This window comes from Narcine bancroftii, chromosome 2, assembly GCF_036971445.1.
Source record: "Narcine bancroftii isolate sNarBan1 chromosome 2, sNarBan1.hap1, whole genome shotgun sequence".
In the NCBI taxonomy this organism is placed as follows: Eukaryota; Metazoa; Chordata; class Chondrichthyes; order Torpediniformes; family Narcinidae; genus Narcine; species Narcine bancroftii.
This window is the reverse complement of record NC_091470.1, coordinates 105,493,445-105,507,006: the sequence shown is the minus strand read 5'-3', so window position 1 is coordinate 105,507,006 and position 13,562 is coordinate 105,493,445. Positions and strand designations below refer to the sequence as shown.

The 13,562-nt window shown below is 41.0% G+C and overlaps 1 protein-coding gene across 5 annotated transcripts in view; it reads right to left on the bottom strand.

The window, feature by feature from the left end:
• The window catches only part of nsd3 (nuclear receptor binding SET domain protein 3), a 123,046-nt gene that overhangs the window by 89,082 nt on the left and 20,402 nt on the right, over positions 1-13,562 (bottom strand). For all 5 annotated transcript variants that reach the window (XM_069917828.1, XM_069917829.1, XM_069917827.1 and 2 more), the window contains one exon: positions 6,548-7,272. In XM_069917828.1, coding sequence (XP_069773929.1) covers positions 6,548-7,228 — 681 coding nt within the window. In that variant the 5' untranslated portion in view covers positions 7,229-7,272. The remainder of the gene's footprint in view (positions 1-6,547; positions 7,273-13,562) is intronic.

Sequence of the window (13,562 nt, the reverse complement as noted above, 5' to 3'; positions counted from 1 at the left end):
TTGTTTTTTTAGCCTCATAACGGCTTCTTTGACTTTCAATGGCACAACTCTGATCCTCGTTAAAAAATGGCAACTACGTACTCCAAAGATGATCAAAAGCTGAGGAGCAACCCTCGCTCTCTTACACCTGCACAAATCCAGCAATTAAACATACCTGAATAATCACAAACACCTGTGACACCAAATGTCCTAAACATTATGTTGCCCTGAAATGCAGGGGGGGGAACATGTATAAACTGCTACAACTTCTGCGGGGGGGGGGGGGGGGGGAACATGTATAAACTGCTACAACTTCTACATGGTCAAACCAAAATCTAGAATGTGCATTTTATAAATCACATGTAAATTGTTTGGTCACAAATTTAAAATTGTGAAGCACAGGGCAAATAAAGGAAAAATAAGTGGCTTTGTCCCAAACGTTATGGAATCAAAAAATGTAAATGACATTTTCAAAATTTTTAAAAGTTTCAAAACATCCAGGGAATTAATTATTTTCATTTCACACCAACTTACAATGACAATACAGTACAAACTTTATTTTTTCTAAAGTCTTTCACTTTTCTTGATATGTTCATTCATATTAATTCAGGCCATTCTGCATGAGTACTGATACTTCAAATGAGAAGTTCCAAAACTTAATGTATTCATCACCTTAAACTTGGATTACAAATCTATGGTGAAATTGATGCAACAACCAAGTACAACTTCCTCTTGGAGGAGTCACACAAAACTGTAGACACTGTAGCCAGAAGCAACAAAACAAACTGCTCGGGGAACTTGGCAGTCAAGCAATAACTGTGGAGGCAAAGGGCAGTTGACATTTCAGGTGGAGACCCTTTATCAGGGCTTCCTTCCTCTTGGGAAAAATTGATAATTGTAAAATGAGAAGGATGCATGCTTTGTGAGACATGTAATGGAGAAAGCTGTGCTCTTGATGCCTGCCACAATTTCTTTCAAACAACAAGCATCCTTGTGATCAACCAGTTGAACACAAAACAGATGCTTGGCCCAAAGAAGAACCATTATTTTAAGCAATTTCTTGCAAATGTAATGGAAATGGAATGAAAACTATCCAGTAGTTAAAACAAAAATGGTTTTCAGAAGATAGAAATCTATGATTACTGCGTATGTCAGTGTACAAGACAGAATTTGAACCTTAAAAATGTCACCCCAAAACCAGGGATTGTCTTATATGCCAAATAGGAAATCTGAACCTTAATATCCTGAGGTTTAGAGTGTCCTCTATTGCAATAGGGAACAGCATAAAACATTTGCATAACTCCTACGGTCCTACCACTGCAAGTTTTTTTTTAAACTGAAACTGGTGTTTGGGAAGCTGGATTAATAGTAATATTATATTAAAACAATAAAAATGTATTATAAATCTGTCTAATATACCTTAAAATAACACCAGAAAGGCTCAAGTTTTCAATCCTTCATAAATAGAGGCATAAAGTGTCAGGCTAAGGATGGTTTTATGTAGTGAGTATAGCTCAAAAACCTACATTTTAAGGGGAAATTCTGGGGATCATCTTGTACACCCTGTAGGCCAAAATATATGGTACATCCTCAAAAAAAAATACAATAAAACCAGGTATCTTGCTTTGCAGAATGAGACATAAAAGTCTGCAGATGCTGTAATTGTAGGAAAAAAATGCAGAAATGCTGGAGGAACTCAGCAGGTCTCACAGGGTCCATAGGAGATAAAGATATACAACCAAGGTTTCCGGCCTGAAGTACCTAGACCCAAAGAACATTACGCCACAGAAAAACAGATCATTCAACTGTCTGCACCAACCAATAAAACTAGCTAGTCCCACTGACCCGTTCTCATTCCATAACCTCCAGACCTCTCCTATCCATGTATTTATCCAATTTCTTTTTTAAACTCAAGATTGAATCTGCATTCACGACATCAGATGGTAACTCATTCCACACTCCTGCCATTTTAAGTGAAAAACTTTACCCTAATGTTCCCCTTATACCTCTCTCCTTTCAGCCCAAGGCTATGACCTCTCATATTTATTTCCCCCAATCTAACTGTCTATACCCCTTATAATCTTATAAATCTCTATAAAGTCTCCCCACATTCTTCTTAGTTCAAAAGTGTATAGTCCTAACCTGTTTAATCTTTCCCAGTAACTCAACTCCTGAAGACCCGGCAACATATTAGTAAACCTTCTCTGCACTCTTTCAATCTTACTGATAGCTTTCCTGCTGCTGAGCGATCAGAACTGCACACAATATTCTAAGTGTGGCCTCACCAATGACTTGAATAACATCAACAATATATTCCAACTTCGATACTCAATACTTTAATTTATAAAGGCTGAGATGCCAAAAGCTTTCTTTTTAACCCTGTTCACATGCGACACCACCTTCAGGGAACAATGTATATGAATTCCCAGATCTCTTTGTTCTTCCGCACTCCTCAATGGCCTACCATTTACTGTGTACGTCTCACCCTGATTCGCTCTTCTAAAGTGCAACACCTCACACTTATCTGCATTAAATTCCATCAGCCATTTACTGGCCCAGTTTCCCAGCTGGTCCAGATCCCTCTGCAAGCTTTGAAAATCTTCCTCACAGTCCACGACACCTCCTATATTAGTGTCATCAGCAAACTTGCTGATCCAATTCACCACATTTATCATCTAGGTCATTTATATAGATAAACAATAATGGTCCCAACATAGATCCATAAGGTACACCACTCAACACAGACTGAGAAACAACCATCCACCACCACTCTGTACTGGAAAAGTCCATTTCAAATCCAGTTTGCAACCTATGTATACCTAGTGTCCTAACCACCCTCTCATGTGGAACCTTGTCAAAGGCTTTACTAAAGTCCACATAGACAACATCCATGGCCTTTTACTAATCAATCTTTCTGGTAACTTCCTCAAAAACTCTACAAGATTGTTAAACACCATCACCATGCACAAATCCATGCTGACTGTCCTTAATCAGCTGATGATGGTCCAAATAACTATATATCCAATCTCTCAGAAATCCTTCAATTACATACTACTGACATCAGACTTTAATTCCCTGGCTTACTCTTGGAGCCCTTCTTAAACAGTGGGACAACATGAGCCACCCTCCAATCCTCCGGCACCTTCCCCATGACTAAGGACATTTTGAATACACCTGTCCTGCAATTTCAGCACTTGTCTCTCTCAAGGTCCAGGGTAATATCCTATCTAGTCCAGGGGATTTATTCGTTTCCAGGCAGCAAGTACCTCCTTCTCCTTAAACTCCATATGTTCCATGACACTTTGGTTTGTTTCCCTTCCATCTTTATTCACTCTGCCAGTTTCCTACTTAAATACCGATGCAAAAAAAATTATAATCTGCCCCATTTCATGAGGCTCCACACATAGTTGACCACTCTGATTTTTCTCAGTGTCCAATTTTCTCCCTTACTATCCTCTTACTTTTAATATACTTGTAGAAACCCTTTGGATTTTCCTTCATGTCCTCTGTTTGGCTTCCTAATTTTCTCCTTAAGCATTCTCTTACATTTTCTATAGTCTGCAAGTAGCTCATTTCCTCTGTGGTCTGTACCACATATATAACTCCCCCCACTCCCCAAGCCACTTTTCTTAACCAGATCTCCAATATCCCTTGAAAACCAAGGTTCCCCATGTCTGTTAACTTTGCTCTTATTTCCTGGTAGGAACGTGCAATCTCTGTACTCTCAAAATTTCATCCTTGTCAGAAAATAACATTCCTATTGACTCTTCCAGTATCCTTCCACATTTCCTCAAAATTGGCCTTTCTCCAATTCAGAACCTCAACTCGAGGGCCAGACCTATCCTTTTCCATAATTAACTTGAAACTAATGATATTATGGTCACTGAACCAAAAATGCTCACCTACACATACTTCTGCCACCTGACCTACCTGGTTCCCGAAAAGAAGATCAAGTATTGAATCTTCTCTTGTTGGTACCTCTATATATTTGCTGCAGAAAATTTTCCAGTACAGATTTGACAAAACTCCAACCCATTCAGTCCTTTTACCATATGAGAGTATGTGCAGAAAGTTAAAATCTCCTACTATCACAACTAAAGCCCAAAACATTGGTTATATATCTTTACCTCCTATGAAAGTTGCCAGACCTGCTGAGTTCCTCCAGTATTTGTGTTTTTACTTTAATGAAGCGTGTCCTGCTTGGCACCCACATAGGAGCTAGACTGTACTATGGAAAGGGCAACATGTTTTTTTTATTATTATATAAAGTGTTCACAATACAGAAATTGCCCCAAAGTGGTAAAGGAGAGATAATCAGACAAAATTTGGCATCAACACCAAGATATTAGGTCAGATGTCAAAATATCTGTTCAAAGAGATCAGTTTGAAGTGTCACATTGAAGACAAGAGAGCAGAAATGGAGAGCTTTGGTGAGAATAGATAAAACTAAAAGCCCGAGACAGTTGATGCATAGCCACTAATTGAAGAGCAAGAGATTGAGGATACAGTAGATGCACTAGACCAGGGGTGTCAAACTCAAATTCACGGAGGGCCAAAATTAAAAACTTGGACTAAGTCAAGGGCCGAACTAAATATTTATTGAAAATTTTCAACAACATCTGCATGTTTTCTCTTCTTTTAACATATGTAATATTAAACTTTATGATATAACTTTAGGAGGATAATGTTAGAGGTCAGGAGTAGGTAGCTCAAGTTCACCCTTTGCTTGACCTGAGGGAAACATATTTGGTCCCTGTGGAGATGTAGTCAGCATTCACAGGCTGTGTCCATTTTGGCCTGCATCAGGACTCAGCATTTCCTGCTCACTCCTCAGGCTCTAGGCCTCTATTCACCCTCGACCCACCATTACTCTACCTGACCAGTCCTTTACCCAACCTCTACTCACCCCTCACTCCACTCGCTCTGCCTCTACCCACCCCATCCTATACACGCCCCTCTACTGCCTCTCCCCTCAACCTGTTCCTCCCTCTACCCGTCTCTCACCCTCTAATCACCCCTCCACTACTCGCTCTGCCCCTCCCCTTTTACCTCTTCCCTATCCACCCCTCCTTCTACTCATCCCTCCCTCTAACTGCCCCTCGCACCACCATAACTTCCCCTGCCCATTACTCCGCACCTACACCCTCTGCCCACCCTTGCTTACCCACTCACTCAGGCCCAGCTTGCTGCCGATCAGCCTTTGCGGACAGCCACCATCTCTCTCTTCACGTGCAGGGCCAAACCAGCCGTCCCTGGGGTCCGCGCAGGTGCAAGCGCTGAAGGTCGTGGCGACCGGGAGAAGTGCGCTCGCGCTGTGGAAGGGCCGCCCGGTGCCAGTCGCGTGGGGCTCGCGCTGCCCGGGGGCCGTGCGCAGCCTGCCATGCCCGTCGTGCCGACAGGAAATCACAGGTGCTCGCCAATCCGCCGCACCGCTCAACAGGTGGGAGAAGTGACTGGTTGTGCGGGGAGCCTTCCAACTGGCTTGCCGGCTGATGACATCGACAGACTTCTCGTGTTACAATTTCTCGGGTTACAATGGGGAAGGATGTGCAATGAAGGGGGAGGATGGTGGGGGTGACATTACCAAAAAACAGCATCGGCTCTCGCTGCAGGGCGGGCCACCTCTAATACATTTTTAAAATGATCTTGCGGGCCAAATATAATTATATCGTGGGCCAAATTTGGCCCGCGGGCCAGAGTTTGACATGTGTGCACTAGACAATTGTCCAATTTTAGAGTTAAAATACTGGTGTTCTTTTGGAGTGGGGCTTGTTGTAGGGAGTAATGAAGCGAGCACCATCACCATTGTGGCTAAATCAAAATGTGCCTAGATCAGGACTCAATGCATTTGGATGAAAGAGAAATAACAACAGGGCAAAGAATAAGAGGTCCATGGATAACACCACCAGGCCAAAACAGAGGCCATTTCAAGAACCCAATAAAGACAATCCTACTCTGAAGAATGGATGCCCTCAAACCAAAGTACTCTGACAGCTTGATATTTTGGAGGATAATTTGAGGAGCACACCAGATAGAGCATCAGGTCTTGGCAACCTGATGGTATGGTATGAACATCGACTTTGCTGGTTTCTGCTAAACCACTCCCCGATCTCCCTCTCTTCCCCATCCCTCTTTGCTCCAGCTCTCCATACTCTTCCCTCTCCATTCACAGAGCCATTCCTTTCCCCCTGTTTGCTGCTGTGCCCTCCCTCCCATATTCACCTATTACTTCTGCCTATGGGACTGTGCTCCTCCCCCTGCCCTTCCCCCCCCCCCCACCATTTTATTCAGGCACCTGCCTGTATTTCGCTCATTCCTTAATGGACTCAAGCCCAAAATGTCAGTTCTGCATCTTTTTCTTTGCTATATAAAGTATGCTGTTTGACCTGCTGAGTTTCTCCAACATTGTGTTTTGACTTGCATCTTGCAATGAACACAATGATTTAAAAAACCATCAAGGAAAAAAATACTTCACTTGTTTGGAAAACTGCACTGAAGATTTAAGGAGGAATAAGAAAATCAATTACATTACAACTTCTTGCTTTATTTAACCCAAATAGAGCTGTACCTTATTTGCAGAGTTTCCGCAGCTTGTCTTGCACTCCTCATGCTCTACCTTGATGGCTTTATGTTCTAGCCTCTCAGCACTAACAGATTCATGTTTACTTCTCTTCTTTTTCTCTCTTTTTTGCTTGCGGGCCATGGCAGATTCAGCAGCCAGAGCCTGCTGCTCATTGAGAAGATCCCCACAAAGTGACGACTCAAATAGTGCCTTCCCATTGTGGTAAGTTTTCGTTATTCGCAGCTTGATCTCTGGAGAGCCAGTCTTCTTCGGAGTGACAGGTTCAGGAACAGTCGGAGAGGGCACTTTCTCTTGAATTTCAGGCTGTTTCACCAAGTAATTTTCCCCTAAGTAATAGTCATTAGAGCCAAAATTCCTATGCGTGCCATAACCATTGGCAGACCCGTTTGGGAGTTGGGAATATATTGGGCATTTACTTGGTGATTCATACACATTAACACCTGAGTAACCATTGGTAACTGGTGGAATAGTATCAGCTCCGGAAGCAGGATAGGTAAAGCCTTGTTGTAGGGAAGCCTCATACGATTGCCCTCTGTCTTCCCCAATGCCACCACTGGCATTCAGGACGTCAGGAACCTGCCTCATATTGGCTGAATCAATAAGTTGTTGTGGCAGTTGAATCGTGTTTCCCATGATACCTTTCATGAATGTGAAGGAGAAATCCATCGTGTTGCCCCAGCATCCTCAACTTTCCCTCTCTCCTGTTGAGCCTATGGAATAATGACAAATACATACCGTTAATCATTACTCACTATGAGCTCCACAAGATCCAACTAAAATAAGGCATGCGCAACCCACAATTACACATCATTCTCCAAATACACAGCATTACACAAGTCAGAAAAGTTATGACGAAGGACCACAGATCTAAGGGTGGCACAGTTAGCACACTAGCGACCTGGGCGCTGTCAACATGTTCTCCCAGTGACCTGCATGGATTTCCTCTGGGTGCCCCAGTTTCCTCTCAGCCTCCAAAAACATACAGGGGTTTGTAGGTTAATTTGGGGGAAATTGGGCAGCACGGGTTAAAATGGCCAGAATCAGCTTCTATGGCTCTGTAAATAAAAATCCTTACCCAAGTTGGCCACGGAAAGCCGGATCGCCCCTATACACAGATGGGGTTCCAGGGCTGTTACTACCTCTGTTGCCGAAAAAAGCCAGGACTCTCTCCCCCTCCCAATTCTGTCTCAGTACTTTTTAGTCAAGCGTTCCGTTAAAAAGGAGGAAACGTCTCAGAACAAAAATTACTGTGTAAAAAGCATAAATGACTCTGAATTGACGCTCTCTCTCGCTTCTCTTTCTCTCATACTGTAAGGAGCGCCAGGCAATGCCAATAGAAACTCTGCCTTTCAGCACTCAAAAGTTAAAGTATATCATGTATGTAACATTTATAATGCATTATTATGTAACAATAAAAGGAATCTTTAGGTCCTTGAATTTATCTCCAATAAAATTCTCCTTTTCAAAAATGATTAATCCTCAACCCCAACTAGTGATGTGATCGTGTGACTGGACAATTTAATGAATCGCCATTTGATCAACAATCCCAAATAAAGATTTAAACCATTTTAACTATTTGAAAGGGTTAAGTGCAGAAAATGGTTCTTTACAAGAAATGTTAGACAGAAGAAACCCATAAAACTTCCTAAATGCAAGCACTCTGTGACAACTTCCTGCATTGAAGATGTTCCACAAACATTTGTCATTTGGTCTCTTTTCTGGACCTGCACAAATGCTTTTACATTGACCTATTCCAGTGCTCCTTATTTAATGGACTGACTGACGAGGGCTTTTGGTGGTATAGTTGTCCACGTGGCAGGAAACAGGAGGGAAAATTCACTCTGACCTCTATGAACTTTATGCCATCTTTCTTACTGATTTCATTCCCAATTGAAATACATTCAAACCCTTTAAAATTATGTACATTGCTTTTAGCTATCTGCATTCCTGAGGCTATGTCCCATTAGTTCTGGTCTCCCCAACCAATGGAAACAACTTACCTACCTCTATCTTATAGAAACATAAAATTATGAAAGGTATAGATAAGATCCCCTCCTAAATCCCAGCAAGTACAGTCCCAGGCCTCTAAATTTCTCCTCATGGGCTAACCCCTTCAGTCCCTGGAATCAATCTGGCGAACCTCTTCTGCACCACCTCCAAAGCCAATACATCCTTCCTCAAGTCAGAATAGAACTGCATGGAGTACTCCATATGCAGCCTCACCAGTACCATGTACAGTTGCAGAATAACATCCCTGTTCCTAACTTCAATCCCTTTCGCATAGAAGGCCAACATTCAATTTGCCTTCTTGACAGCACTTGCAAACCGACCTTTAGTGATTCACGCACAAGCATCAAAAACATACAATACGAGGAAAGAATGAACCTGAGCGTTCCACGTCAAAAAAATTTTCAAATGCATGATGAGGTGCAGCAGAGAATGCATGCTTTACATTCAGTTAGCCTCAAGCTATAACCTCGGGGGAAATAACACACCATAAGTGGCCAAGTTTTAAATGGAGCAGGGCAGAGCAGAAGAAAGTCTTTAGTGTGGACCTGGACAGATAAGCCAGGGGATTAATAAGTATTCCAACATCCAATGAGTTTTGTTCAGAGGTTTTCAGGGACCCATACTGTGCAGCTTGTCCATGGGTACCCAGGTTAAAAATCTGAAGCACACTTCATTTTATCTGCTGTGAAACTGTTGTCCTCTGCTTGATTGCTGCCTTTCTCCCAACGCCTTTGCACTGTTACAAATAAAACATGAAACAAAATGCTCATATCACAGAGACACAATTTGAAAATGTCACGGCCAAGAGTGACAAGTTGCGGTATTTATAATATACTGAAAATAATGACCATCGTAAGCATATTAGCCCTGAAGAAATACCCCAAACTAATGGAAGGAAGCCATTTGTGAATGCCATTCAAACTGGGAATTTTCTTTCTCTGTGCCATTGAAGTGTAGAGAAGCAGCAAGTATTTTCCAGATATTTTTGGTAATGGGAAAAGAAGGGATGAGCTTGCTGGGAAGAAGTGGGGGAGGGGGTAAAATAAATGTAGAAATCACACAAATACATCTTTCTTCAAATATTAGATAATAATCTTCAAAAGGGAAACACAAGAATGTATTGTAAGGCGTGTGATTTATCAAAGGTATTTGCTAATTTAAGGTGACAAGACTCGAGATAAAATCATTGGTGAAAATTTTCTGTACAAACCTAACAAGACACTTCATGAGCTGACTCCCTATCAAAACATTTATACGCAGTTTTGTTACATCAGTGCAGTACCCGCCCCCCTATCTATGCCATTTATTCATTTTCATGCAGATGATGCAAGGAGAATTTCTGTTCAGCTTTTCCATTTTTTTAAAATGACAGCTGAAAATGGCAGGCAACTGCAAACTTTACAGCACCCCTTATGCAACAAAGACGCAGCTATAATCCAATAAATTACATGAAGGGTATGTCAACTGTCAATGAGAAGTCTGACATGCAGGAAAATTATATTTCAAATGCAGAATTCTAAAACACTCCCTTCAAAAAAATTAATGTCAGAAATGATTCATTTTGCAAATGCAAAGGTTGCATAATAGCTATTTACAACACATTATAAATTCTAGAGTCTGGACCTTTCATGTTGAATTATACTCTTCCAATACACCTTCCATAATTTCTAAATATGCTGTTATCATTCAATTAGTTCCTAGCAATAGAATGGTCCATTCATAATAACATTTTAACAATTATACAATGTTCTGCGTTAGTAGTATTTTAAATAAGCTCAAACGTTGCCTTTTATTTCATTTTTCTTAAAGTGAAGCATGACTTGCATCTATTTAATGTCAATCAGACCACCATTTCATATTTATTTGTACTGGATTCCCTACAAATCTTATTTAGGGATATCAATCATCAAAAAGAAACTTAATGGGTTAATGTACCAGTGTAATGTTAATCTCCAGATATCGCGAAAGTATTTAACAAGCCCGATCAATACAAAACTGCCTTATTCAAAATGTCACGACGATTTACCCAAGAACTACTAAACTTTCAAGCTTTTGGACATATTTTAACCAACTTGGAATTGAGAGGAAATCCAAGTCGAGAGCCACAAGCACTTCACTTTTTAAATGCAGCACCTTGCCCGGATCAAACCATCTTTCAGAAATCCAACTTTAAGCAAATTCTCCAATTCATTTTCAAGATATTTTTCAAGCTGGTATTAATAATGATAAATTGTTTCATGGTATTTATTAATATAGTTTCCATTAGTTTAATTATGGGCAGCGGGGCAGTGTAAGAGAGATTATTAAAATTAAAGAATTATAACTTGCATGTAGAGCAATACAATGATGGGTTATGATCAGAGTTTCTTGTGTCAACATCTCTGAGGATCTGTCCTGGGGCCTAAATGGCGATACACTCACAAAGAAGGCTCACCAGCAGCTATACTTAGTGAGGAGTTTGAGGAGATTTGGTACATCATTAAAGACTCCTGCAAACTTCTATAGGTGTACCATGGAGAGCCTTCTGACTAGTTGCATCGCTGTCGGGAATGAAGGTGCCAATGCACAAGAAATTTAAAAACTGCAGAGTTGTGAACTCTCACATCATTCTCCACTCCATTGAGGACGCCTACAAGAAACAGTTTTTTTTAAAAAAGCAGCGCATGTCCTCAAGGACCCTCACCATCCAGGCCATTCCCTCTTCACACTGCTACCATTAGAAAAGAGCTTGAAGATGTACAGCCAGGGCACAAAGACTAATTCTTCCCCTCTTTCTTTTATTTTTGCACAAATTGATGGGGCTTTTTTTTTTTTAAATGTGATTTTATAGCAATTTTTGCACTGTAATGCTGCAAAACAAAATTTCTGACATGTTCATGACAATTTCTGATTTTTGTTAATGGAAATCAAGAATAGTACTCAGGAAATGAACCCTTAAGAAACCCAAGAAATGCCAATAAACTGGCTATTCTTCCTCAACACCCACGTCTGAAAGAAGTTAAACTCAAAAGTCTGCAGGCACAATAATTGAGGTAAAAATACAATGCTGGAGAAACAGCATACTTTATATTGCAAAGACACACATGCTGGTGATGTACCTTCATCTTTGCTATACAAAGTATGCTGTTTGACCTGCTTAGTTTCTCCAGCATGGTGTTTGAACTCAAATCCAAAAGCATAGTCTCAAGCCACACCAATGCCTTTTGCTCTAAAGATGCTTTCTCCATCATTCATTTTTGCTCTATATCCAAGACTAATTGGGTGCAAGTAATCATAGTTCCACTACAACAGGAATCGGGGACAAATCAGGTCTTGCTCTGCTAATTGTGGCAGCTCCCTACTGGAATATAAATTGAAACAGAAATTAGGCACTTCCACAGAAGGCAGGAACTTGTGGAAAAAAAAATTAAGCCCCTCCCTTTCATACTTGCAAACGATCCCAGGAATTAATGGCCAATCGGCCATTAGTGTCAAAGCAAAATCAGCTCAACACTGGTGTTAGATGAAGTCATCGCACGCGGGGGATTAATGGCCTCAACCCCTAGTACAATCCCCGGCATCTGCAGATGCTGGCATTGCAATCATTGGGCAATTTCATTGTAGGATTGAAATGACCCAAGTTTTTGCATGAGTGCAGGAACATGAAGGAAGAGCAATTAAAATGAAGGTACAAACTTTGCCATAGGGAAGTCGCAACAAGAGAGAGAGAGGGAGAGAGGAAATAAATAGCAATAGCAGACATTTTTTAAACAGCGTGGGAAAGTTGGTAGCGTAATTTATAAAGACTGGGGAAAAGGCTACTGACATTTCCATGCTGTAAAAATCGTGCGCTATAGTGCTACCAACTTTCCCATGCTGGTTAAAAATTGTCCGCTATTGCTATTTATTGTTAGCACTCTTCCACATTCCCTTATAAAGGTTTATATAGGTTGGCACAACAACAGGGGCTGAGGGGCTCATATCGTGCTGTACATGAAGCTTAATTATGTCATAATTAGGCTTGATTAATTATGTTCAAATTTAAGATCAGGATTTAGGGCAGGTCCACCATAGCTCAATGTGTCATGATGTCACTGGTAGAAGAGCCCTAACACTGGGGATGGCTCCTTCCAAGTGTGAAAGCACTTAGTGTCCGAGTTAGGAGTGGTCAAGTGTGAAAAGCCAAACCCCCATTCCTATCCCCGGACACTGAATGGCCAATTTAGTGGGATGCAAGTGTAAAAGGGGCTTCTGATGGAGAAGAAGAGGATGAAGGCAAACATGGAAAATCTCATACAGCTGACATCTACAAGGCAACACCTCACCATAATAGTTCGCTTCAGTGAGCAATGCTTGCATTCTTATGGTGCAAAACAGAATCCAAAAATTAAACCATTCACAGCACTGCAAGGCATCTGGTAAAATGAGAGGTAAACAGCCCTTTTGTACAACTTAATGCTGTGTCTTTAGCAAAGAGAGAATGCTGGTGCTTATATGTCTCACTTTCCTGACATGCTGCATTTTCTCAACCCAAAGGGTGAAAAAGAAAAGCTTTTCATAGGTTTATGTCAGCTGCTGAGATACACAGAATGACTCAGCTGCTCACAGTCCCTCTCCCTCTCTCTGTACAAGGGACCAAAAGGCAGGCATCATTTCTGAGCACCAACCAAGCCACATCCTTTCAGTATCACCTGCCTTATTCAACCACAATGTTTTTAAGTAACAAAAGTAAAACAGACAGAACAAAAGCCCAGTAACATCCTTCCTCTTAGAATTAAAACAAAATAAGAATTGGACCTTTTGTAAAATGATCCTGGAAACAGTTGAAGATGGTGGGCATTATCAGAAGTACTTATTTTGGTTCTGGATGCTGTAAACCATACTTTGACTTTATATTCAAGAAAACTATGAGCACAATGTGAAACATAAAATTTCCTAAATTATTCTTTCCGATTTCTACCTTCCAAATCTCAGCTGAGCAAAGAATGTCTAGTATTTGTTGCTAGGCCAT